General features: G+C 44.1%; 1 protein-coding gene across 1 annotated transcript in view; it reads right to left on the bottom strand.

Annotated features, from left to right (window-relative positions):
• Window positions 1–1,585: 1,585 nt before the first annotated feature.
• LOC104513536 (SPRY domain-containing SOCS box protein 4-like) overlaps window positions 1,586–26,105 on the bottom strand; it is a 63,345-nt gene continuing 38,825 nt past the window's right edge. Inside the window, exon 2 of the mRNA XM_010156934.1 lies at window positions 1,586–1,713. Coding sequence (XP_010155236.1) covers window positions 1,586–1,713 — 128 coding nt within the window. The remainder of the gene's footprint in view (window positions 1,714–26,105) is intronic.

The following is a 26,105-nucleotide window of genomic DNA, read 5'->3' on the forward strand; positions in this document are numbered from 1 at the left end:
TGGTACATCCTCCTCACAAGTCTTCCGTGGACCAAGAAAGCTCTATCAAAAAGACTTTGACCGCCAGAACAGGGCCCTAATCCCACACGAAGCGGTGTGTCTACCATGCACAGCATCACAGCACGCCATTAGGGAACAATAAAAGAACAAAATTACCATGAAGTGCAACTTCACCCAAAATTGAGCTTTTGTTTCGAGGAATCTGGCCAGAACTGTGTCACAAGCAGGAGTACAGCTACATTCAGAGCGAGCAGGATAAATCAGGAAGAGGACGTGACGCTGCCGGCGACGTCTCCCGCACGTCAACCCGCAGCAGCAATTCTGACGCGCTGAACAGAAACATTTGCAGCGCTGCAGGAGGAACTGAACTTCAACTCTGTACGCGGCGCCACGTTACTTAACACCTCACCAAAGGAGACACAAGTTTTATTTTTGACAGTAGGCTTTATTAGAAATTTTCTCCTCATTCGTCAGTAAATTCACATTAAAATATGCTGAAGGCAGCTCCGTCTAAACATCTGACATCCTGCCGTAACAACAACTTCCAGTTTAAAAACTAGATAACTGATCAGGCAGATAACTTGAAACAGGTAAGAAATGCAAATAGAAAGCAGCATCTTAAAAATGGGATGAGCCTGAAAAATGAGTATGTTTCAGGTGGAGTTGGGGAATAAACCAAAATCAGTCACCCCAAGATAGGAAACAGTTAAATGAGAACTCCTCAGACCCTAAAAAAAAGATAAATAAACATTATAACCACACATACATTAAAAAGAGAACCAAGTACTTAGAGTTCATACCACATAAAAATTATAAATTTGTTCAAATAAAAAAAGTGACAAGCTTTCTAAAATACAAATATCCTAAATTCTTGGGATAGTGAATTCTTTGTTATAAACTGCAGAACTTTGGAGGGACTAGATTTGGTCTGGAAAACAATGGACTGTATCTTACTGTTACCACGTCCAAAAATCGATCTTTCACACACATAGCAGGTTTTTTTTCCTCGTGTTTTTAAATCACATACTCTTCTAGACAACAATCGGCTTTTTTATTTGTTAGAACTTTTACACACTGTAGTCCTGACCACGTTGAGTGCTGAACACTGGAAGTGCTCACCAACTCTGCATACCAAAGGCAAGCTTTAAATGTTTTTCAGAAGTTACTGTCAGGATTTTTCCTTTGCTAATTTATTTGGAGAGAGAAAGGAGGGGAAAAAAAAAAAAAAATCACATTATCGAAGAATGCTCTGTCCTGCGTGACAGGGGAACGTACAGGTCAGATTTTCTACTGGCGTTTACCAGAGGCAACGATGACAAACCCATGTATCAGAGATGAGAATAATGGCCTTCAGGACTGTAAACACAACAGGCAACAGATAACACATGAATCTTGATCAAATCAACATTTTCACATTCTTTAGCAGTCCCCACAGTGATCTGCTTTCACTGGTTCAGAAAAAAATATATATTAAAAATTAAATAACACTTAAGTGTCCATCATGAAGTTTTATATTTTGCTGTAAACAATTTTCTGCCATTTGCATTGATGTAGTTCAATGTGAGGCCAGAGGGTTCTAGACGTCTTATTGGTACTGTAAATAATTTTTCAGAGACAGAGGCAAAGGTAGAATTTCTATGTCATGCAGACGGTCTCTGCCAAGAGCAAAACGAATTGATCTTCGGCACAAGTCCATTAAAGGCAAGGGTTCCGCTGAAAAAAAACAGAAGAAAAATAATAAAGAGTTAATTTTTCAGCATTTCCATTTACAGACAGTTCTTTATTTTTTAACACAGATAAGGTCAAAGACAGTAACAGCAGAGGAAAAACCCAACAGCCCATTAAGGCAACCAACGGAAGCAAAGACGGAATTAATTTCACCCGTAAGAAGTGACCGCAAAGCTTCACCCCGAGCTTCCTTAGCTGTGAGGCTTCAAATAACAATCCAAACCCACTCCTCAGGCTCAGCAAGTTGCAGCAGAGGAAGTTCCTACACTTCCAGATTTCTACCAAGACAAAGAGCTTCTACTCTGCTTGTAACACAACATTTGTCATGCGGTAACATGAACCACACTGGCAACTACTGACCTTCACGTACCAGTTCCTTCTGCGTCTTAGGAACAGCACTTAAGGGTGACCAAACTTCTCAGCAAACACCATTTTTCCTGCAACACTCTCTTAGCCTTTCTTTCTAGGAAGTTCATTGGAAGCAGAATACTAAACAGCACACTCCAACATCTAGAGGAAATTTAAACTTTTCCTCCATGACTAAAGAGCTGACTAGAAGGCACTGTGTGTCCCCGTACGCGTACACACCCCCCAAGCACACACACACACACCAAGCACACACCCCCCCATAGGTGCTATTGGTTTAACTGAAGTGAATTAAGCATCTGCCAAACGCCTGCCTGAGCGCACTCAGGGTCGGAGACCCAAACCAAGTGATGTGCAGCGTCTCAAACCATCCCACCCCTACACGCCCACCCAGGCCTGCAAGACCAACACAGAACTGCGGGAACATCCCAGCAATTTCATCCAATACCAGGAACGACCTCTGTGACCACAGGGGTTGCAAAGGAAATCTTTCTGCAGCAGGAACAGGGATAAAGCCATCAAGTCTTTAATGGGTTACAGCTGTCTTCAAGGACAACTCCAATGGATTTGGTTGCATACATTGGTTTAAAGGGGCAAGAGCTTAGAGGCCTACAGGAAACTCTTCCTCTTTACGTGATAAAACAGTAGTAGCCTTTAAAGCCTTACAAGTGCTTTCAAATGGAGGAAAACAATAACATCTGTGCCTAAATTACAGCGATACCCTCCTATAAACTTGACAGATTACTCTCAAGTGCTCAAAGTGGTGCCATGCTCAGTGGTTTTATCAGGGGTTCTTTGATGTGCCACATGTAGATTTACACCAACTACGTAGAATGACAGACTGGTTTGCGTTGGAAGGGACCTTAAAGATCATCCAGTTCCAACCCCCCTGCCATGGGCAGGGACACCTTCCACTAGACCAGGTTGCTCCAAGCCTCATCCAGCCTGGCCTTGAACACGTCCAGGGATGGGGCATCCACAGCTTCTCTGGGCAACCTGTCCCAGTGCCTCCCCACCCTCTCCGGGAAGAACTTCTTCCTGATATCTAATCTAAACCTCCCCACTTTCAATTTAAACCCGTTACCCCTTGTCCTATCACTACAGGCCCTTGTAAAAAGTCACCCCCAGCTTCCTCGTAGCCCCCTTCAGGTACTGGAAGGTGCTGTAAGGTCTCCCCGGAGCCTTCTCTTCTCCAGGCTGAACACCCCCAGCTCTCTCAGCCTGTCCCCATAGCAGAGGGGCTCCAGCCCTCTGAGCATCTTTGTGGCCTCCTCTGGACTCTCTCCAACAGGTCCATGTCCCTCTGATGTTGCACATCAATCTACCCATCATTTAGCTGATATTCTTTTAAAACCTACTTAAAAAATCATTACAAAGCACAAAAAAATCAGAATCAAGGATTGGTTTTATATGCTATAGTTGTCTGCTTGGGTAACACACCACTGACTTAATGGATTTTTTCCATCAGTTATCCCAGCATCCCACTTGATTTCTGTAGTTCACAGTTCATTATGGTGTTTCCCAAAAGCATCTAAGGAAAAAGCTTAGAAAGCATTCTGTCATATGCTGAAAGATTAAAAATCTTACTTAACTTTATAACCACTTCGGTGACTCAGATATGGAGTGTACTCCTCCTTAAAAATCTACTTCATCTATCAATTTGGCTACTAAAAGACTAAAAAATAAGAGCCCTCACATTCCAGCAATAAAGTAACATTTTCTATACAGCTGTGGTCTTAGTTTTTATTTTTACATGCCAGAATTTGGTTTTTATTTTTCCATACCAGAATTATGAACGTTAAATCTTAAGGCATGAAGCTGTAAAATTCATTAACAAGGATTAGTAAGTAGGAGCAAAAACAGCTCATGAGTTCCAAGACACAAAATCCAACACATCTTACACTGTAAACAGCAATTTTCTGAGTATCTTCCCAGAATCTCTGCAGTCCCATTAAGATGTAAAATAAAGACTGAGTGTCTGAAGCCACTGACTGACCATGTGGTCTCTTTTTTTTCTGCCTAGACAAAGGAAAATGTAAAACATAGCCATCTGTGTCGCCAGGCAGAGAGTTCATCCTAAACTCCAAAACACAATTTAAGGAAAGGTTAAAATATTTTTCAAGCTTGAAATACTAAATGAACATCTCCTGTCTCACCTCTATGGGGAATTTTCTAATGCTAAAGAAAATGCCCCCAAGTGTTTCCAACAGCTGCTAAACGGCACATAATGAAGATGGGTTTGCAACTTGAAAATTTAATCATGCCCTTTTTATTCTCCTTCCCATCCTGCAGCAGTTCAAACCTACAACAGAATTAGAATAGGTTTGTCCTAAAATACTAAATGAAAGTTCTATTTTTCTGGGGTGCTGGCTCTAAGGACTTGATTAAAAGGTGTAGTAACAGCATTTTAAGCAAAAACTTTTGGCAGCGATGAATAGTTCTAAGATGATCAAAAATTACATTTGGGGAAACAAATCACATTGTTTCAAAACAGTTTATAGGATAAATGTAGAACTGTTTAAAACCAAAGACCGACAATTTTCAGACACTCAACAGAACCATTATTTTTAACTCAACAGAACCATCAGTAAACATTTGGTGTGTACCTTACTGCAAGCACTCTCCCATCTGTCACATCTCACGTATTTACCACATCTTACGCAGGAAGGTCATTTGGAAAGAAGCTGGGGTTTTAAGAAGCACAAGTGAGGTTCTGAGGAGTGGGCGAGTTTTAGGGCAGGCATTTGTATTAATATTGCGCAGAGCTTTGATGCTGTGCTGCGGAGCAGCTGGGAGCACTTCTCAACCCTGGCGCCTGGGCGCACCCTGCCCTGAGGCTGAGAAGTCAGACTCAGTGCTCCGGGTCCCGGACTAGAGGGGTGCCACCACGTGCCCCAGCAGGTCCCTCGCCTTGGGAACTGGGGAGCAAAGGGACGCCAGAGTGCCACTGCCCGGCAGTCCAGGCATCACCGAGCTGCACGCCCAGAGATGCTCCAGTGCTCACCAGGTGCCAACACCTGGGGTTCAGGCTGGTTGCTAAGCCTGGGCTGTGCCATGCTCCCATCGCAGCTCCAACGACTCGCCGGTTGCGAGGCATCTCCTGTGCTGGAGCTCGGGGAGAGGGAATTGGGATGATGTTTGCACAGCAGAGCATGCCAGCGAGGAAACGGAGTGCTGCAAAGGGGTTGCTCGTCATCTGCTGTAACGACTGAACCGCCTCTTTCACACACAGGCAGACACCAAAAGTGCTTCAGGTTTTCACAGAAATTCAGTCCGAAGTAAGTGTCGCAAGTAACTCCGTCCTTTCCGAATGGAAGTTCAACCGTCCTGAGTATACGCTGCTACTCAGCCCACCTGCAACACCCACACAGATGCTCAATAGCACGTCCAAAACAGCATTTCCAAAGAGCTGTTTCCATATGACACCAAAAAGATTGTGGAGATCACACAAAAAATGCTGAGAAGAGAATGCTCTAATAATGCAGGAGATGAATGTTCTGAAGCCACATGAACATCGTAAATTTGGCTACTGAAAAAGTCCTTCTTTCACAACAGTAAATATTTACCTTTGAAACACTTTCACACTGAGGAATATTAACTAACTGACATCCCTAGCAAGGGCAGAAAATGATGAGCCAGAGTACCACCCTATTTAGTACACCTAACGCGCATTATTTTGCATCCTTTCCTTAAACAAGCATCGTGTATTTTGAGAGTAACCCGCGAGGGGATGGCAGCACCCGAGCCCCGCAGAAGAACGCAACCCAGCCATTCTGCTAGAGTCACGTGAACTCCAGCAGCGTTCCTGCCCTCAGAGAAAGGAGGGATGAATCGCTGAGCTGGAATGCAAAACTGTAAAGAAAACATGATTCACAAGAATGGCTCTTTGTATTAAATTCCCAACCAGGCTAAGAAATTGCAAGCGCGACTCTGCAGGGCAAAGGAGCGAGTTCTGCACAGGCAATCCAGCGCTTCCTCTCCGTCTCCGGGAGAGAAGAGGGCGGCTACAGCTTGTTGGGCAACACGCGAGCTCGGCCTCCAGCCACCTCCCATCGCGTTCCTCAGCGTCCTTTAAGGAACTGTCTTCTTGTTTAAAGTTTACCACGAAACCTCTTCACCCAAAGGTACCTCCTCACAGCTGTCACGTTACAGAAAGCTGTTTTTCAAGAGGGAAAAACAAGGTGGAAAAAGTAATACTGCTTAATTTATGTGTCAGAGTTTAGTTCCCGTGACTCCCAATTTTGTACCAGGAGTTTCCAAGAAGGCCCATTAACAATAAAACAGCCAAGAAACAGACCTTGGCTTCCATTCCCTCTCCAAATTCCATCTGCAACAGGCCCACCATGGATCACAGTCCGGGATAGTCTGTCACAAACCTTCCTTTCCCTCCGCTACAGCTACATCTACCCAAAAACCTGGGAGCTGGGGTAAGGGCCAAGAACAGCTGCTCTTCTCACGCAGAGCTGCATTTCACCAAGTGATGTACAAAATAGCTTAAATACCTATTTAATATAATAGCTAATAGCTTAAAAATAGCTTAAATAGCTATTTAATGTAATATCAAATGGCTTAAATAGCTATTCAATAAATTAAATTACTTTAAAATAGCTATTTAGTGGCTATTTAGCTATTAATAACACAAAATAGCTGTGTCTATTTAAATAGATATTTGTCTAATGGTATCACTGAAGTTTTAAGGACAAAGGCAAAGAAACATTTGTAACTAGAAATAACTATGTGCTTGTGACCATTTCCCCAATAAATATGCATCTGCAATAGCAATTTGCACATCATTACCAGCTGAAAAGTTCATTTAGTTTTGGCAACCTGTGGTTATTTAACAATCTGGCACTCCAACAAGACTGCCTCATCTTTGTAAACAGGCTTTTATAGTTGAGATACTAAAGTCATTTAGCATCCAATAACACTAAATGTTATTAACTGCAACGTTACATAAGGCTCAGACAAAAGAGCAGCTTTTAGCACACAGCAGTTATTTGCCAAATGACAATACTCATTTTTAAAAGAGATTTTTAAAGCTTTAACAGCACATAAGGTTCATGGCTTTCACTAATCCATGAATAACATATTTTTATCTCATTTCATAAAATGAGAGTTGTCGGGGGGAAAAAAATAACCACACAACGAAAGTAAAATTAAAGCTGGTTGAAAAACAAAGGAAATCTGTGAGAATCGTCATCAGCAAAAATTAAGAATTTAAGTTACTTCATATAACGTATTTTTAATTATATATATATTTTTATATTGTATGTTGAAAAGTACAGTGTTACATGACAGAGAAGCAATTGCAAATCATTAAGGAAGTGGATGACACACCCAGGCCTAACAGCAATGCCAGAGGGAAGAGCCAGCTCATCCATGAGGGATCAGTGGCATGACCCTCCTCGTCCCAGCGTGCCCATCACCCGGCAGAGGAGCGAGGTGAAGCAGCAGCGCCTCAGGAACGGGAAAGAAAGGAACCTCTCGCAAAAGTAACAGGTGCCTGATGCAGAGACGAGTCTTTGCAACTAGCCCCTGCTCCTACCCTAACTGGGCACAAGGTTTTCTACACAAGGTTGTGCTCCTGGTGGCTACTGCCCGGTTCCCCTTCCCGCCCTCTCCTCTTCGCTGCCAGCAAGCCCAGCATCGCTCAGGCTCCGGCCCAGCACGTCTTTTCACCCCTCAGTTTTAATCTCACACTTGGCCAAGATCAACCATCACGGTCATTTTTAGGGGGATGATGTCCCCAGAAGATTAACCCTTTGTCACGGGAAGGGGATCCAATATGGACGTAAGATGACATTCTTGGATTGTCCCTGTTCCGCGGGGCCTCCCATAAACCAGGGAGGAAGGGAAAGGTCTCTCCACAGCTTGTCACCCCTGTGCTGCGTGATGCCTGTTCTGATGGACAATCCTCTGCCTCCCATCAGAGCACCTGAGCACACAACACCCTCCAGACTGCAGCATTTAGTTTTTTTTTTTAATCCTTTTTCTTGAATTTTCCCACTTCCTCCAGGTATTAAACCAACTGCTAATGGGTAACGTGGCCTAAGTGTTTCCATCAGGGTGATTTAGGGTATACAGAAATCAGTAACTACCATTTCATTATCACGTACAATAAACACACAAATATATGTAAGCCAGGAGTTTTCCTCCCAACCTTTCTGCCAAAGCTTAATTATGGTTTTAATTTTACGCAGTACAGGCTAAATTATTTCCCCACACAATACGGTACATAAATACACCCCCTGTGACATAGTTATGGCCCCCTTGACACAACTGATGGAAAATTTCAGTCATGTTCCTTAAAGGGCAAAGTCCAGAGAAAGGAAATTGCAACTAATATATTAAAGAGCAGAGTCTGTGACCAGTCATAAAAAAATCACAGAATGGTTTGGGTTGGAAGGGACCTTAAAGACCATCTAGTCCCAACCCCCCTGCCATGGGCAGGGACACCTTCCACTAGACCAGGTTGCTCCAAGCCTCATCCAGCCTGGCCTTGGACACTTCCAGGGATGGGGCATCCACAGCTTCTCTGGGCAACCTGTCCCAGTGCCTCACCACCCTCTCCGGGAAGAACTTCTTCCTGATATCCAATCTAAACCTCCCCACTTTCAATTTAAACCCATTACCCCTTGTCCTGTCACTACAGACCCTTGTAAAAAGTCCCTCTCTGGCTTTTAATGCCAATAAATCTCCTAACAGCAATGAAACTTCAGCCAAAGGTGAAGAGGAAAAATCACTTCTCTCTTTTCCCCACAGATGTCGTCCAGCTCTGCATCCTTACTTAGGTAGCCCACTAACGAAGCACCACGCTCATTACAGCTCTGGCGATCCAGAGGAATCCAAGCAATCGGCAGCTCAGGAGGGAACACGTGGACTTTGAGGACAGCACTGCCATCTCCCTCTAACGCTGGCATCCCCGCTCCAGGCCCAGGCCAGCGGCACCCCACAGTTCCACCCGGGAGCTTTCAGCCCACTGCTTCACAACTGTGACGGGGGCAGGTGGCGAGAGCCGTTACCGGTCAGGGCTGACCACCAGCCCCCGTCCCCAGCAGCTGCCTGCCGGGACACGTCAAGCTTTGTGCCGTACTGCCTCGGCGCCGCGCTTTCGGTGGACAGGGTGGGGAAGCACAACACGCCCCAACGGCACCCCTGTACCTGAGCTAACCCACAGCCCACGGATCTGGTACTCCGAGTATGTAAGGGGAGAAAGAAAGGAAGGCAGGAAGACAAGAGAGGGAAGGACTCCGGGTGTAAGCCTCCTCCCTCCTCCTCTGAACGTTTTGTGCTGGGCAGGGGGGTGTTTTACAGATACCTCTGGCTCTTAAAACATTAAATGTACTTAACTACAGGTTAAAACTTCAATCAGGCGTCACTTGGCAGTATTACGCTGAAAAAGCAGCAGTGAACAAGCAGATACGCTGCAGCATCGTTTGTTTTCAGTTAATGCTCTCCAGCTGTGCTCGCTTGAGAGGAAGGGAGTTAAAGCAGAAGAGAATTCAAACAAACCCAAAGCAATCCCAAAAGCCAGCGGCCTCCTGTCAGGGGTTCGATAAAGAGCACAAGTATGTATCTCTTAGCAATCTCTTTCTTGCATTTCACTGTTTGCAGTCTCCCATGAAGACGACACAAGACTTCGACAACTGGCCCTGACTCATAAGCACCAGAACATACGCCTCAATCCAATTAATTCAACACAGGCTTAACATTTATTCTGAAAAACTTCAATTTAGTAGACTTAAGCATATGCCTAAATATTTTATTTTTTTAATCATATTGGTCACAGGAGTGTTGTTCCTACAAAAGTAATTTGTCTATATCTGTAGTGAAACTGTATATATAGCATCCTTGGAAACATTCAAGGCCAGTCTGGATGAGGCTTGGAGCAACCTGGTCTAGTGGAAGGTGTCCCTGCCCATGGCAGGGGGGTTGGAACTAGATGACCCTTAAAGGTCCCTTCCAACCCAAGCAATTCTAAGATTCCATAATATATCATCCTATACATATACACCTACAGAAACACTCTTCTGAGAGGCTCAGTGTGCTCTACAGTTCGACAGGTGGTTTACGGTGCACCTAACAAGGGCTCTAGATCACGCGCGTTTAAGATGCCAAACATGAGCAATCTAAAGTCTGGCCCAGGCCAAGCCTACAAGCGAACTTCACTGTGGAAACTTTGCTGAAAACCTTTATTTCCTGAATTACAACAGCTAATTTAAATGTACATGTGCATTATAATAATTCAATTTCCAGTAACAACCACCAAAAAAAAAAATCACAAGCATGACCCACATTTGAAATCATTTTAACACACTATTTCTCCAATCTACAGATTAGTAAATTGTACTGCTCTACATAATTCAGAAGCTGCAAAACAGAGCCAGATAAGATAATAATGAATTTTACCACCAAACAAGTGGCTTTTTTAAAAAGCTTTGTAACAAGCTGGTTTTGTTACAGCTTGATAGATTTGCATGCTGCCAAAGAGTGAGAGCGAGAACGGTGGCCGCTGCCCTTCCGAAAAGTGAAGCCTACATAAGATTTCATTCCCTGTGTGCACTGGGAAAATGCAAATAGGCAGGACGAGCTGGAAAGATGTGCTTTCTGGCCTTGATTTGTTTGTTCTTCTCTTCTCAAATACTTCCACAAAACAGCTCTTGGCTTTGCTCCTGAGCACAGCATCAAGGTAAACTGCGCCAGTCACTTCAGCGCTGATCTAAATGTTCTGTAGCAGAAAAGCCACCTAACATAAATACTTGCTCTTAAAACCAACAAAGAAAATTAAGTGCTTGACATTCGAGATGAGCCTAAGCTACAACCGTTGGCTCCTTAGCTCCTTCCAGCTCCAACTTCCCCAGGTCTAACATGGTGGGAATGAGGATTTGGCTTAGATTAATCTCTAATGTACACTTTATAGCTTTTACTCTTAGAAACCCATTTATCACCATTAAATTCAGCTCGTGTGCCAGGCCATAAAAAGGGAAGTTATAATATATCAAGGTGAGAGAAGATTAAAGCTTGGATGAGAATTTCACTGCGTAGATGCACTGGAGTTCAAAGACAACGTTGTTCAGGCCTTACGGACAGATTTACAGGCAAAGTAATAACGGGGAAAGTTGAAGGGAAGTTCAGGCTTCAAGGACGAAACCACTGCAGACAACTATTGCAACAGGAGTTCACCACGCACTGCCAACAATCAGCAACACGATGGCTGAAATACATTGAAGCAATTCCTTGTGTTTTACCTCTTCATGAAACGTGCTTCATAAATGGAGATATCGAATACCCATGCACAGGTACGCACCTGTAACAGCCTTCATGGCTGTGAACAAGTCTTTATTATTTGGGGGGTGGGCGCGGAAATCAAAGTTTTTAGGGAAATCTTTTCCCTTCCCTACCCTTCCGTTGACTGTCTTAGCATTACAGCAGGAAATGAGATTTCAAAATTGTAATTCTTCACAGTTGTTCTTAAGCACATTCAGTGTTTTGGGGTACACTGACCAAGTACACTTTCTTTGAGTGACAGAGAGCATGTGAGAACCAAAGAGGTGCAGACAAAAAAAGATGTTGGAACTCTATACCAAACCCAACTGGCTCCCCAACTGCCCCTTCCGCCCTCCGCCCACTGGCCTACTTTGTTTACCTGCTGTATTTTGTAGGACGTGCTCATTGTGTGGGACTGTGACGTACACCCTGGCATCTTTTATTCTACTGTGACCGGCGCACTGGAGCCTCGCAGGACTGTCTGAACACAACCAGACTAAACAACACGCTCATTCAAGTTTTCCATTGCTGACAACTCATTCTCAGCTGGAACCTCTCACAGTAGCTTTCTGTATGGGTGTTAAGTATCATACTAAATAATGAAGTTATTTACTCTAGTTAGCAATTAAATTGATTCAAAGCATCTTCTGCATCACACTGCAGCTTTCTTCAGCGTTTAACCACATTGACAGGGTGACAGAACCGATGAGACTCCTACTTAAATTTATACAAATTGTGCCGAGCCGTTTAAGACAATAAATGATTTGACTACATTCCTCATATTACTGCCACAAGACATTTTCTCAACTGCTCCAGTTGAAATTACCCGGAGGCTCCAACATATGCAGATTTCCTCAAGCCAAGCGACAAAAACGACAGCAGCATGTCACTTCAGTTTTAATGCAATTGTATACGAGCTAACGATCTCTAGGGGAGACCTGCAAACCACAGACCTGACTCAGCACTTTGTTACTCTCGTTTTGATATTAACAGAATTACACTGGAATAAACCTGCAGCAATGAAGTTGTAATTAGGTGCAATATAGTGAATTTGATCCCGTTGCTTTAGTATCGTTTATATTTTCAATTTCTTGAAAATGATTTTTTTTTCTTAAGTACCATAATATTTATCAGTAAAAAATGGGTACTGGGGACAACCTGAATTGTTTTCATACTGAATTTAGGATTTGTCATAGTTTCTGGTAGGCAAACACAGCTGATTTCTACAGAGTGCATTGGGAGCACAAGTGCATGTCACATCACAGGTAGAGCACACGGGGCTGCCTGTACTCACCACTGCTCAGCTCTTCTCATCCTGTCGCCACCTTTCAACCTTGGCAAAGCTCTGTCTGAAATTTCACGCTCCTGTGCCACCCCCTACAACCGGCACTCCGGGCACGCTGTCTTACAGACGGTCTGGTCTTTTTGTAAGAAGTCCGAAGGTGGAGAGAGAACTTCCATGTTATGCATTCCTACAGGTGCTGGATGTGATGTGTTACCATGCCCCAAGCCCCTAAAGCACCAGCACAGAACCGACTCTCGGGAGGGGAGAGGGTAGGTGGGCTAGGGAGAACAGTTGGTCACTGAAGTGACTTTTCCTGTTCCTGGGCACGTGGCAGGGGTCTAACATGATGACAAACACTTGAAGCCACCAAAGAAAATACCTGGAATTTCACAGGGGATGATTAGAATCTGATACCTAACTCCAGTTTTGCTCACGCTGAATTTCTTCACTTCCAGGGCAGCATCACCGAGCAAAACTTCCCTGTACTCGGTCCTACTGGACACATGGACAGCAGGAGTCCCCTCTGAGCTCCTCTCCGGCCTGAGCTGCTGAAAGGGGAGGTGGCAGTTGTGGTGGCACTTGCTACAGTTCTCCATCGACCCATCCTACTCCTCACAATACTGCTTAATATATTTGGAGAACTAGACTGCAACAGCATAATAGTCATGGTTTCCTCCCTGTCCTCCTCCAACTCACCAGATCCAGCTAAAACATTTTCTTTGGATCTATCAAACTAGGCACGACAACTCTTCCCCCGATGGCGTTGGCTTGCTGTTCCCATGAACTCAGACACAAAGGGGAGGACAGCAAGAAGCGACGAGGGGGCTTTTACGCCAGCCCTCTTCTCCCCACACACCTGCCACCTTCATGCTTGGTCCTTCTGGCCTCGTGCTTTGTTACCCGCTCGCAGTTTATGACCACCATCTGCCCAGGACATCACTGATGTCAAACAAGATGAGGAGGGAAACAAGTGCAGCTGAACCACCGAGCAGCGTGGCTGCGCCCTAGAAGGAACTATAAAACACCACAAAGGGTCTGGGTTTATTGCTTCTTGCTGATTCATTCGCAAATACACTTTGTCCATGAACAGCCTTTTCCAACTCCCCCCGCCGCCAGCTGGCTAATGCAGCTGCCCAGGTGTAAAGCAAAGCATCCCTCGGCCTGCAGAAAAGCTCTTACGAACAAAGATTTATCTAGGTTTTCACATCCCAAAGCAAATCTGTAAGGCTGGCAATTAAAAAATTGCATCTGGGAACAACCAGGCAAGGCTGGCAGTACACTCATCTCTTTAATGTACTTGGACACCTTGTTTCTGTAGAAAAGGGAATCCCATCAACACACTATTGCATCAGATTTCAAATAAAAATTAGAATGAAAGACACTGAATAGGTACTAAAATCCTTTAAACAATTTCTATGTGTTTGTGTTTTCAGATTCCTGAAGAGATTCAGGAAGCAGCCTGAGGCACTCGGCTCACTACTATGTCTGTGTGTGCATATACACGTGTGTACATATATGTAGCACACATACACCAGGACATACAAAGCTACAAAAACGAGGGACACATCTGAATCGCCCCCTGCTCCTTCCTAGGCACGTACTTACTTATTTTAGTCGCAGTAACACACCATGGTGTTCAGCGACACAAAATACTTATTACTATTTGAATTTAGATTTAAATAAAGGTAAAGAGACAAAAGAGATGAAGGTATGAGCTGGAATCAATACTATTCCACTTATATTAAGAACGATGCTCTGATTTATAGCACAGAAAATTCTGGAAATTTCTGGAATTGTACCATTTGGGCAGATGTACAATAATTTCTTAGTACAAAATGGAAACTAATCCCAACATGGTTTAGCTACAAGAAGACAATTTTCTTATCTGGGCACTGGTAAATATGTAGCTTAAGTTTTTCAAGAATAAGGGAGTCTATGCAAGCCATAGTCAGATACCACAATAAACAACTTGATTAATTACGGCACCAAGCAGACAGCAGAGCTTAGTGAAGACAAGGCCATTTCCAGCCCCCCCCCAAAAGATGGCATTTTTCCAACTTTTTCTTTGATATTTTATTTAAAGTTTGGGCTATGACCATTTCAAAATTATGTATTAAGTTCTTTAATGGGAAGAATTGTCACAGGGCTTTTGTTTGCTTGCTTGTTTGGGTTTTACTATTACTGGAATATCAGCTTGATGTTAAATTCTCATTATGTCTTAATAGATTCTGAGCAGTCTCCTTTACTATCAGCCTCATATTTTGCATACTAATTTATCTCTTAATATAATTTAAAAAAACCCCAACAACCCAATATAAAACTCCACTATGACTTTTCAACCAAATCTTCTGACCTGTTAAGCCATTTAGGTCTCTGTTATTTTCTCCTCTTATCAGCTGTCTCCTTCCCTTTCCTCTGTGCTCCTACTCTCAAAACAGTGTCACTCAGTGAACTGGGGCTTAAAAATGCAAAGCCCTTCTACCCGTGGGTCTGTAAACATGAGGCACAGTGTATTTTGCCTTTTTAAACCTAAAAATCTAGGTGATATTGGTGCAACAGATGAAATGCTAAATTATCAAAGCAAATTCTTTAACTCAGTATTTAATCCAAAGTACAAACCCCAAAATATTAAAAGCACATTCAGAATTACACACAGCACAAAAGAATGCTTCCCACTGAATTCCTTCTGCTCCCTGTCGACTCAGCCTTTTCACTCCACCAGCACCGTCAGCAAAGCCAAAGGGAATTTTGCCAGGGTAAATACTGCTAAATGGGGTGCCCCATCCATATATATTTCGATTTTCCCCTGTTGCCAAGTCATTTCTGATGTCAATCTGCCTGTAAATTGAAACAGGTTATTTTTTTTTCCCCCAAGTAATCACAGTTTTGACATAAACACTGACCTCTTGAGCATAAGAATATACCCATGACATTTTAATGTGTTAGATGTTTCTTAGCTAATTAAGTTAATCACATAAACAATGCCTGAGTAAAAAGCTACACACAGCTTTCCAAAAGCATCCTTTGTAGGGGTGGGAAGAGCCACCCAGACTAGACTTCCCAGGGAGTGTTCAACTTAACCCATTACTTGTTTACTTGGGTTATGCTTTTACTCCCCTGTCTGGGAGGAGATATCAAGACCTTGCACTTGTTTTAACTCTTAGTCAACCGTACGTAGAAATCAAACCCCCCAAGAATCCTGCAGTCAACCACTACGGGTAAGAAAACTTCAATGCTTAGGGTAACCTGACCCACTCATGTATCCCATACCCCAAAGTGCTGGTACTCATTTTGTACCTCTTCCTTGTCCTTCAAAAAAAAAAAAAAAAAGCAAAATTTCTTCAAAAAGCAGGGTTAATCAGCCAAGAAAGATGCTTCCCTTCAGAGTTGTGGGACGGAAGCAATCAAACAATACCCAAGCAGAGACACAAAGACCCAGGGCATCACACCAATGAGTAACAGACTGACTGTCCTTCCAAGCAGCTCCTAGCTCAAGGGACAATGAGACGAGAGGGGCAGTGTCCACCTGGGGTACCTCCCGGGAACTTTTGAACTCATGAGTAAACCTCTTGAGCATGGTGCCAGTACATCCACGCTGCCAGAGATGGAGCGGAGACCCCACCACCTGTACCTCCTGGCTTCCTCCACAGAGGTTCCCAGGACTGCAGCCCGGGAGGGGAGGAGGGCAAGCTCCCTCCTGCCCACCCCTCCTGGGAAGAACAGGAGACTGAGGGAAACGTTACTGACTGACAAAGACAAAAGCGACGTGAGAGTGGTAAGCACTACACTGAGATCAGTGGAAAAACATCAGTGAACAAAGGTTAAGTAAAAATAAAGGCTTCTTTCCTTCCCCTGTGCTGAGGTTTAGTGCATTCTTTTCAATACAAACTTTATACTTGACACCATCTCTGCTATTAGTGACATTGTTTCATGCTGATGTCATGCATTTCATATTCTGAAAGAAAACTTCCTATAATATATACTTTAATTTTCTTTACTGATGTAAACTCAGAACTCTGGAGTTTGCATATTCAGGATTCTGGTAACAGCTGGAATATGCATTTCACGGTCTCTAATTTAAGTTCATAGCTTAGTAGAATGGCAATGTTTTCTTATGATTTGCTTTATTGATATACCTTCCAAAGACAAAAACAGGACTATACATTACTCCCCTTCTCTTGTTAGGTAGCATCAATTAAAACTGACCTTACAGGACATCCTGCCCTTTAAAACATCAAAGCCAGATGATAATTGTTCGTAACTTCTGGACTTCTCCCCTGTGCAGCTTTGAACAAGAACGCGTACGCTTGAGCGAAAGCCAACTTCATAGCGAGCAACTCGTATCGCTGCTTGAAGATGTCGCCGAGCAGCACTCACCCCGCGCCGAAAGCAGACCGCAGCGCCCCTGTGCGCGTTGCCAGCACGGACTAGGACTCGGCACACCGTGTCTGTAACTTCCCAGCATTCCCAATAAAAACATCTCATCTGTTTGTTTCTTAGATGCACCACATTTTTTAAAAGCCATTTGTGCATAGTATTTCTCATTTCATCAAATTCATGCTTGGGATGATCCATATCGATTTAGCAATTACCGCCAACAGAAAAGGTCACAAAATTTTGGCTGTTCCAAACCCGCCTGTTTCTATTCCACACTCTGTAGTCACAGCAGGGCCAGACCCTTGCTTTCAGATATATAAAGCTCAATTAATTTTATATGCATTTTTTCTTAGGGGCTTTGGCCAATTTTAATGAAAGATTCGGCTTGGTCCGTTCAAACGTGGATGTCTCAAAAAATTATTTCCTTTGATGCTGTTTAGAATATCTGAATGAAATCTCTCTTACTTCTGGGAAGTACTTTACATCCTGGGTACAGAATTTTGTTAAAGAAAAACCATTTTGAAGGAGCCCTGAAATGAGAACGTGTTCCCAAATAATCCTGCATGGACTGAAACCCCCCTCCTCCCTGATTCCAGGGAGTTCAAAAGGTTGAGTTGCCTGTTAAACATGAAACAAGAACACAGAACAGAGCAAAGGTGTTGTCATACACATCCGCCACCCTCTGGCAGCTACCGTCTCTCTTTTAGAGGCCTGCTCTGAAATGTTGTCTCTGCAAATTCTGTTCCTAAAAGCTATTCACCTAACATTAAAATATATATATTTTTTTGCTTCATAACAGCAAGCTATTTCCACTTGCTCACACTAAGATACTATTGTGCACGGGGTGGTTCCTCTTTCCAGGTTCTGCCACGCTCCTGGCAGCAGGGACACAAAACACACTACTTGCCACCAGAATTCACACCAAGGTCAGGACTTTCGGTTCCCTCTTAGGACAAATCACCAGAGGGGAAAGAGGGACAGTGGGAGATCGGCAGTAGTGCCAAAACATTTAGTGAACAGACTTTAACGAGCCTGCACGCATTTCTGTCTTCTGTAAGTTCCCAACGCCCAGTGACCCCTCGGGTGCCGACTGCTTGCAGCAAACTTCTGCATGTCAGCGCTCTTCTTCCAAACAGTTACTGCCTGTCTTGCTCCTGAAAACCCATTTCAGAGCCAAATTCCTGGGTTTTTTGCATTTGTTTTCCACTGCCTACCCTGGCCAAAGCTGAGCTTCAGCAAAACGAAGGCCAGCATCACCACACGGGAAGTCCTTAGAGGTCAAAGCCAAGTTTTAGTTCTGAAAGGCAGCCACACTGACACTTGCCATGGTTTTGGCTTCCCTAGGTTTCCAAACGTGCCTCTTGGGCAACATGGTACATTAAGCATACAATAATGACAACAAGGGCCACAAGTACATTGCTACTATACAGCTAAACCCTTTGCCACACCAATTAAATACACCCATAACGAATTTACAGTCCACCCCTGAAAACTTCAGTCTTGATGTCCAATCTGATCGCATGCACAAAGCATTCCAGAGCCTACAAAGCAGGGAAGTTGAAGGAATGACACAGATAAAAAAAAATAAGGAAACCAGAAGCTCTCTGATGCCCCCGACTCCTTTTGGGATCCCTGAAAGCTGCCTCTCGCTCTGTGCAAGCTGCGACTGCGGAGGTCACAGCGTTTGCCTTAATGCTGCAGAGCCCCGGCAAAGCTCCACCTGCCACAGCACTAAAGCAAGTCTTTGTGAAGCTCTCCTCAAAAGGAGGTGAAACCAGGAGCTGTTATCAGGAATTCCAATAACGATGATCCCCCCAATTGCCATAAACAATTCAGGATGCTGGAAAATCATTATTTTTGGAAAACGTAGCAACTATGACACCTCCTCTGCATCTACCATTTGCTCCAATGTATACTATTGCTTCAAAAACCCCAAGTTGACGTGACAAGGGCAGAACAGCAGCGTTCCGACACTGCAGGAACAGCAAGTCTTATGCAGGTCTTTAGCCTTGGCTTTCAGAACAAGAACGCAAGTTTCCAGTCGCACCTATGTGATTCCACCCTCTCCAGCAGAAAAAGGCTATTAATGCCCGCTCAACTAGGAGCTTTCTGCAGCGCAGGGAGCCCCGCTCGGGCAGCGGTGCCAGCCACCCGTCAGACAGCTGTGCCCCTGTTCCCAAAAGGGCCAGCCAGCCTCAGCAGGTTAACAGCACATCCTACATTTTTCACTGGGAGGTGGTCTGTGATGAAAATGAGGTTGCTCTCTAAACTCACCTTCAGAAAGCACCCTCAGGAACCCAGATCAGCCAGGTCCTCCTTGAACTCTCTCATTCCCAGGAGGAAAGAGAAAAAACTAAGCTTCCCTAGCAGTAAGGATCTGCCAAGAAGTTTTACGTGTTCCCATGCAAACCCTCCTCCCTTTCCTTAAGCTTTCCATTTCTTGCTGTATTATAAATCACTCTGAGGAAACACCATGGACTCTGAACGCTTAAGTTATATTCCTAAGAGGTAAACTATCACATTTGAAGGCAGCTAGTAAGACAAGTGTGGTCTATCTGCAAAAGCAAATCATATATTGCTTTCTCTATATTAATTCTATCTTACACAGATTAAGGGCCATAGTAACAGAAGGTTAAACTAGCCCTTACTATGGAAAATGGCTATATTTGAAACAGAACAAACATCACAAGGGTGGAACAAACCTTTGGGGAATGCAGCAGAATGCTACATTCAAGAATGCACTTGGCTCCAAAACGCCTTGCCAAGTAACAGCAAACTATTTTTTTAAATTCAAATACATGAGCACCTGACCTGCAGTCAGACAAGAGGCAACACCTTGGAAAATGCTGGAGCTCTGGGACAAGACAGCTGGTACTACTACACTTTCTCCCCTGCAAGAGTTTTTCCAACACTTACATCCTTCAATTTTGCCCTGGAAGCATTCATTCCTTGATTAACAACCTCCTAATCAAAGCTATAGTTACAGGAAGGTCAGTGCGGGTTAAGAATAAAGCATTAAAATGCTTTCAAAGCATTTATAGAAAGACACAGAAAGGAAGGAGTAGCTTAAGTACCACTGAGACTGTGCATCACTAATGGATGTTTCTGCAGAAGCTGAGCGTTTTGACAGGACATCAGCACAGAAGCAGAGTTCCTAAACCAGCACAAACAGAAACAAACAGAAGTACTGGCCATTAGTAAATGCTTTCACCTGGCATCAACCAATGGACTGGTTTTCTTTGCCACTACAAGACGATTTACACGGCTGAAGGGCATTTCGGTATCATGTAAGGGGTGCCAGAATTCAGAAGGCCCGGGTCAGAGCGCTCCACATTCACACAGGTTCAGTGGTCACTTTATTCGCACTTCAGCGAGCGTTCAGGTATTTAACTTCCAATATTAGATACCTAATGAAACAGCACTGACAAGTTACTGCTCGCATCTCTAGGGAGCCCAAAATACACGGTCATCAGCTTAAAACTTATACATCCACCTAATAAAAAACAACATCACAGAAAGGAATTACCTTCTGGCATCACTTCAAGACTGTGGGCATCTGGTGTAAATGCACTCGTCAGAGCCTACAAACACTATAGAAATCATTATTTCAACACTGTAAAAAGAAACACAGTGTTTCTGGGGAAGCTTTGGGCATACCGAACCACCACAGATGAAAACATGGCAGTCACAGAGGACACAGTCCTCGCTCTGACACGTCCTACACAACGTTGGCCAAACCACTCAGGTTAGCATAACGGAGTCGGCGCTGCCGCACGTATGCATGGAGAGGAGCTGTGCTCACCATGCTGCACAGCAACGCTGACCCATTTCTGAACCGACGTGTCTGTGTTGCACTTAGACCCAACGTCCCTGAGGGGCTTCCGCTCTGGAATGCAGAGGAGCACTACATCGCTTTGCTGTGCCTTAGAAGTGTTTTGTAAGAGAACACTTAGAGGCAAGCTTCTGCCTATGCCCTCTGGTTCAACTGCTGGAAGCAGCAAAGAGCCAGCTCAAGGGGCTGAGCTGGGTGCAATGTCTGTCTGACCACAGCTCCTATTTGGAGTGTGCTGGACATGAGATGTGGTAAAGCTGGCAGACAACCCTGCCAAATATTGCATACTAGGTCCAGAGTCTTGGACCTCATGGACCCACGCAAGGAGTGTGGCAGATCTTTCACCCAACATGTACCGGACAAGCCGCTCCGGTCCAAAGGGAGAGGGGTATTTGCCTTTAGCACTGGCAGGATGTTTGGTATAGGCAAGCCAACACCAACGTGCCACAGAGGCAAACCAGGGGCTCCCTGCAGCTCCTTCTGTTGGTAGCCTGTAACAGCGAAGAGATGGTCTGATGACAACATGAGAGGTGTACTAGTCTTCACACCCCTCAGTTTGTTTTTAACAACATTTTTATGGCACAAAGCCACATCTTCATAGATGAAATTTTGTACTTTCAATTTTAGATTTTTTTTTTCCCCTAGAAAATTCACACAGTGATACAGCAGTGTACTGTAACAGATTCTGGCAGAAGAGCAGGGCTCCAAGTGCAACCTCTGACCTGTTAGCAATATCTGACGATGCATCACCATTATCTGCCTTCCTCACTATAAAAAGAAAAAATTTCTTTCTAAAGCACACACGTTAAAGACCAATATCCAAAGACTTTTAGCTTCTCCCATTGCCGTTACTGAGAAAGGAAAGTAAAGCTCAAGTCGTTACAAGGGGGTGACCTTTCTGCCAGACTGGCTTTCACTGCAGCAGTTTTCACACACAGAGGAAAATCCCTGTAGATACTGACAGATGAGCACCTGCAGCGCCTCCTCCCTGAAATGACGTTTGCTCACTTAGAAACAGTACCAAGGAAAGAAGTTCCAAAAAGAAACTAGCTGTGCACCTCGGGAGAAACAGGGAGGGAGGCGCTTAATGCATTAAATCACATGCCTGTTTCTTTTTACCAATAAAAATGAGTGATTGAGACCCAAACACTTGTTCATTTTGCAGGAATAGAGAAGAGATGCTACGATACATACGGCAGATAAATGAACTGCAACATCCGCGTGCCTCTCAACACGCTACGCAGCTCGCTGTGCTTAGCCTGCGGGCTGTTCGTGGGGAGGGTTACACGCAGCACGCGTCACTAGTACAGAAGTGACGTGCCCACCGCGAGCACACTGTGGAACCACCTCCTTCTGCACACGGGGAGGGAGCGAGGGCAAACCCCAGGAACACCCCGCTCTCCGCCGGCGACACGTGCCCTGCCCGCCTGCCCTGCTGCGGAGCAGTGAAGGAGAGCTGGGAACAGCAACTACCAACCACCACGGCTTGGCTCACTGCAAGTCCCTCTCACCTCAAATAAAGCTCCACCGTCGCTCACCTTCAATCACTGCTCAGACGTGAGGAGAGTGTTCAGCAAGCCAGTGGCAACTACCATCTACGTTACTTACCGATGGCGGTCCATGGCTGCCAGCAGCCCTGCCTTTGAAGCACAGCCACCTAACTTAAAAAACCAAAGAGGCTGCTTTTGCAGCATTCTTCTGAAGCAGATGAGAAGCAACAGGCTCACCAATAAGCCCAGAGAGGAGGTTCCTCACTTGCCAGCACCAAGAGCTAGCCTGAGCACTGCTGGCAAAATTTTTAGTGCTAACTTTGTAGCAAAAACACCTGTCACATTAATTTTTCCTACGGAGAACACTGTCGTCTTAGTTCGCTTTATCACAACAAGCTGAAAAGAATCACAGTGGTGTTCATGCAGGCAGGAACGACACTGGATCGCTCTGGTGCGGATGTGCCCAGCCTAATTCCATTATTAAACCGTTCAGATTTAAAAGCAAAGCTAGACATCACTCATTCAACTTAGTCAGGCTTAAGTGCCTGGAAAAAACCTCTTCCTTCAGCAGCTTTCAGCATATTTGAATAAAAGTGACTGTGAAATATACTGAGAGGATAACAGATGGCTTGTTCTGGAAACGGGCAGCAAAACATGTCAAGGGGATGGACACAGAAAAGTGTCTTTCAGCAGTGAATTATGGAGCGTGAGTTAAAGGCAAAGCTCAGCCATACCCCTAGCTCCTTCCAGTTGGTAACACGAAAAATCAGCCTTCAATTTCTCAGATTTGGTATAAAATGAAATCCCTAATCCAGTTTCCTAGCGTCAAACCATTAAACTGTAGTATATAGTATATGAATGGATTACATTAGTACACTTCTGAAGTCCTCACATTTGCATGCAATAATTCAAGATTTAAGCTTAATGAAATTGAGTTTGGAAGAGGAGATGAACAGAACTCACACCACAGAACTTGTTAAAATGCAAGCAACAATGAGGAGAGATGGGACAGACAAACATCTAATGTCTCTCAGCACCAAGAGCAAAGGCTTAACGACTTTGAAAACAAACGCAGTCTAAGATGACTGTCAGCGTTTGGTACTTGCAGAATAGGCAGGGTGTGTGTGGGAAAGACACTAAAACCATTCAGCCCAGAACAACTAAGTCTTCTGGCAGATGAAACAAAGCCGTTCAAAAAAGACTGGGTCACTGAGTTTACTACCTTGCTACTGTAAATAATGCAGTATAGACTACTTCATTAACTGAGCGAGCCTTATCTTCCAGCAGCCTAAGTTTCTTTCCGCACCACTACCATTAGAAAGAGTAACAAAGTTTCAGCCCTGACACCTACAATTACAATTGGATTGGGTAAAGTGGAAAGGGGATAACCAAAACCTTTGATTTTTCTATCCTCTTTTATTACTCAAACAGGCACCAGAAAATGAAATGCCAAATATACAGCTATAATCTAAAGCGAAATACTGTTCGACCACCCGAGCCCACCGCGAGGCACCAGCAGCAGCACACGAGAGGCTGCAGCCATGAACCGCAGCCGGCACGGTGTCAGCTCACCGGCTGGGGTAACTGCTACTCACAGTGTCTCAGATACAGCTTGATTTCCAGTTGATAAAATGCTTGTGACTATTAGCTCCTTCCAATACCAGATGGGCTGTATAATGTGAAAAGTAAATTACCAAACCCTTCCCAGGGTGGCTTAAATGACTGATTTGTAGCTGCAGGCATCTAGCAAGTTGTGAATGATTATTGATGTAAAAGAGCAACTCTACTGGGGACAACAGTAATTAGTGTTCACAAAATTCAGTAGAACACTGTCAGGGAGAAGAACAGGTATAAGTAATTTATGCATCACAAGTAAACCATTGTTAGAACCTGCAAAAATGTTAACTAGACAAATAAGGTGAATAGCATGCAGCACCTGTGGATTTATAGCAGAAAAGTGGTATTGTTAGGTAAGATTATAAGAAATTATCAATTACATTAAGCAGAGCAAATAACACACAATGTTGTCAGCCTAACTTACCACTTCCACCACCACACGTCTTTCTGCAATGTTTCTCCTGAGCTATGGGATAACGTGAGCGGTCTCCCTTTCTCATTTTATCTATGGCAGTGCTTAATACAGCGAGTCAGATATCCAAGGAATAAAGCAGCTGGGAACTATTAAATGAGCTGGTGCCCTAATTCCTTGCCATTTCCACGCTTTTAGCATTACAGTGATAAATATCACACAGTAACTGAATTATAGACCACATTTAGAAACTATTTTGACAATTCTAATTGAAAAATATATATACACACAGACACATATATATGCATATAAGTGTACATATCGAAAAACAACACAAATGCCTGGATGATCCTCACGTTCTGAGAGAAACAGGTACTAAGTGTTTTGGGAACTCAACACAAAATGACTCTGGAAGGAGCATGGCTGTTTCCAACCTGACAAGCAACAAACTCAGGAAGCCAACAGAGCAGTCACATTTCAGCTGGCGACCGCCTCTGCTTTCCGCAGGGCTTTCTGCCGCCCAGACCCGTGGCACCACACAGGTAAGGGCAGTTCAGGCAGCACAGCACCCCCAATGCCAATTCATCCCATCCAGTGCTCTTAAACACCTGCATGCACTCCTGATGTTAGGTGGTCTTTCTGCATGGAGCAACGTCCATAAACACTTCTCAGCTTGAGAGCAACCCGTGGAAATGAGCAATTTAACCTGGGAGGCAGTGGCAATGTGGCAGTGGAAGGGAAGGCAGCATCGGTGCAGGTAGAACAATTTCTTTGGAAGAAAACTATTCAGACCGCTTGGATGCAACAGAGCAGGTCTGACAACAAGACTACATAGCACGAGCTCCTCAGTTTTACTGCCTAAGCTTTTGTTTCAACGTGATCAAGCCAAAGCTGGGCTCTTGCACACCAGCCCAGAATCCAGCCCTCCACCTCTGGCCTGCCAACAACAGTGTGATGCCATGTAGGATATAATTCATAAAACCTAAGACCCAGGATTGACTGAGCATTGAGCTGTTAGCATGTTACACCACTAAATCTCACCTATTCTCAACTATCTTAGGAATCTATGTAAATGTCACTACATACTACAAAAGAATTTCAATGTTCCTGAATCTCCAAGTCCAGCTACAGCTTGTCATGAATCAAAAATCATTTTGTTAGGGTTCAGTTATTCCTTACAGGGGTCAGCAAATCAAGTTAACTAGCTGAAAAATTGTTGACTGTAGAACCTTGAGAAAAAAAACAGTGTGTCACGACCTGGTTCTACCTCCTGCTACCCAGATAGGCTTAGGCTTACTCAGCTATCATCACACACTTCATAGCCTGCCAACCAATGTACTTTCTTTTAAAATAAACATTTGAATTACAGATTATAAAGAGCAGTCTGTTTTAGCAGGTGCACTGTCAATCCCTGCCATTCTCAAGTTTTGCTTTACCTGCTCAACGTCAAGAGAACATGTTGCTAAAATTAACAGTGCACGCCAAAAATCTCTCTGCAGCTGTGCTTGGTAAAGCAGAGAACAACAGATTTAAGCTTTGAGATATTCAAAAGTATATTCCATCTAGGCAAATAAAGACAGAAAGGCAAGTCTCTATTCCCTAGTCATCCTAGGAAGGGTTCATCAGTGATTCAAGAGACTTCTGACCTTCAGAAGCGGTATCAAACACACCAAACGCAAACACAAACAGGACTGGAAGTGGCAACCTGGCCTGTACCTCCAGGTCATGCTC

Source organism: Eurypyga helias, unplaced genomic scaffold (assembly GCF_000690775.1).
Source record: "Eurypyga helias isolate BGI_N326 unplaced genomic scaffold, ASM69077v1 scaffold45718, whole genome shotgun sequence".
In the NCBI taxonomy this organism is placed as follows: Eukaryota; Metazoa; Chordata; class Aves; order Eurypygiformes; family Eurypygidae; genus Eurypyga; species Eurypyga helias.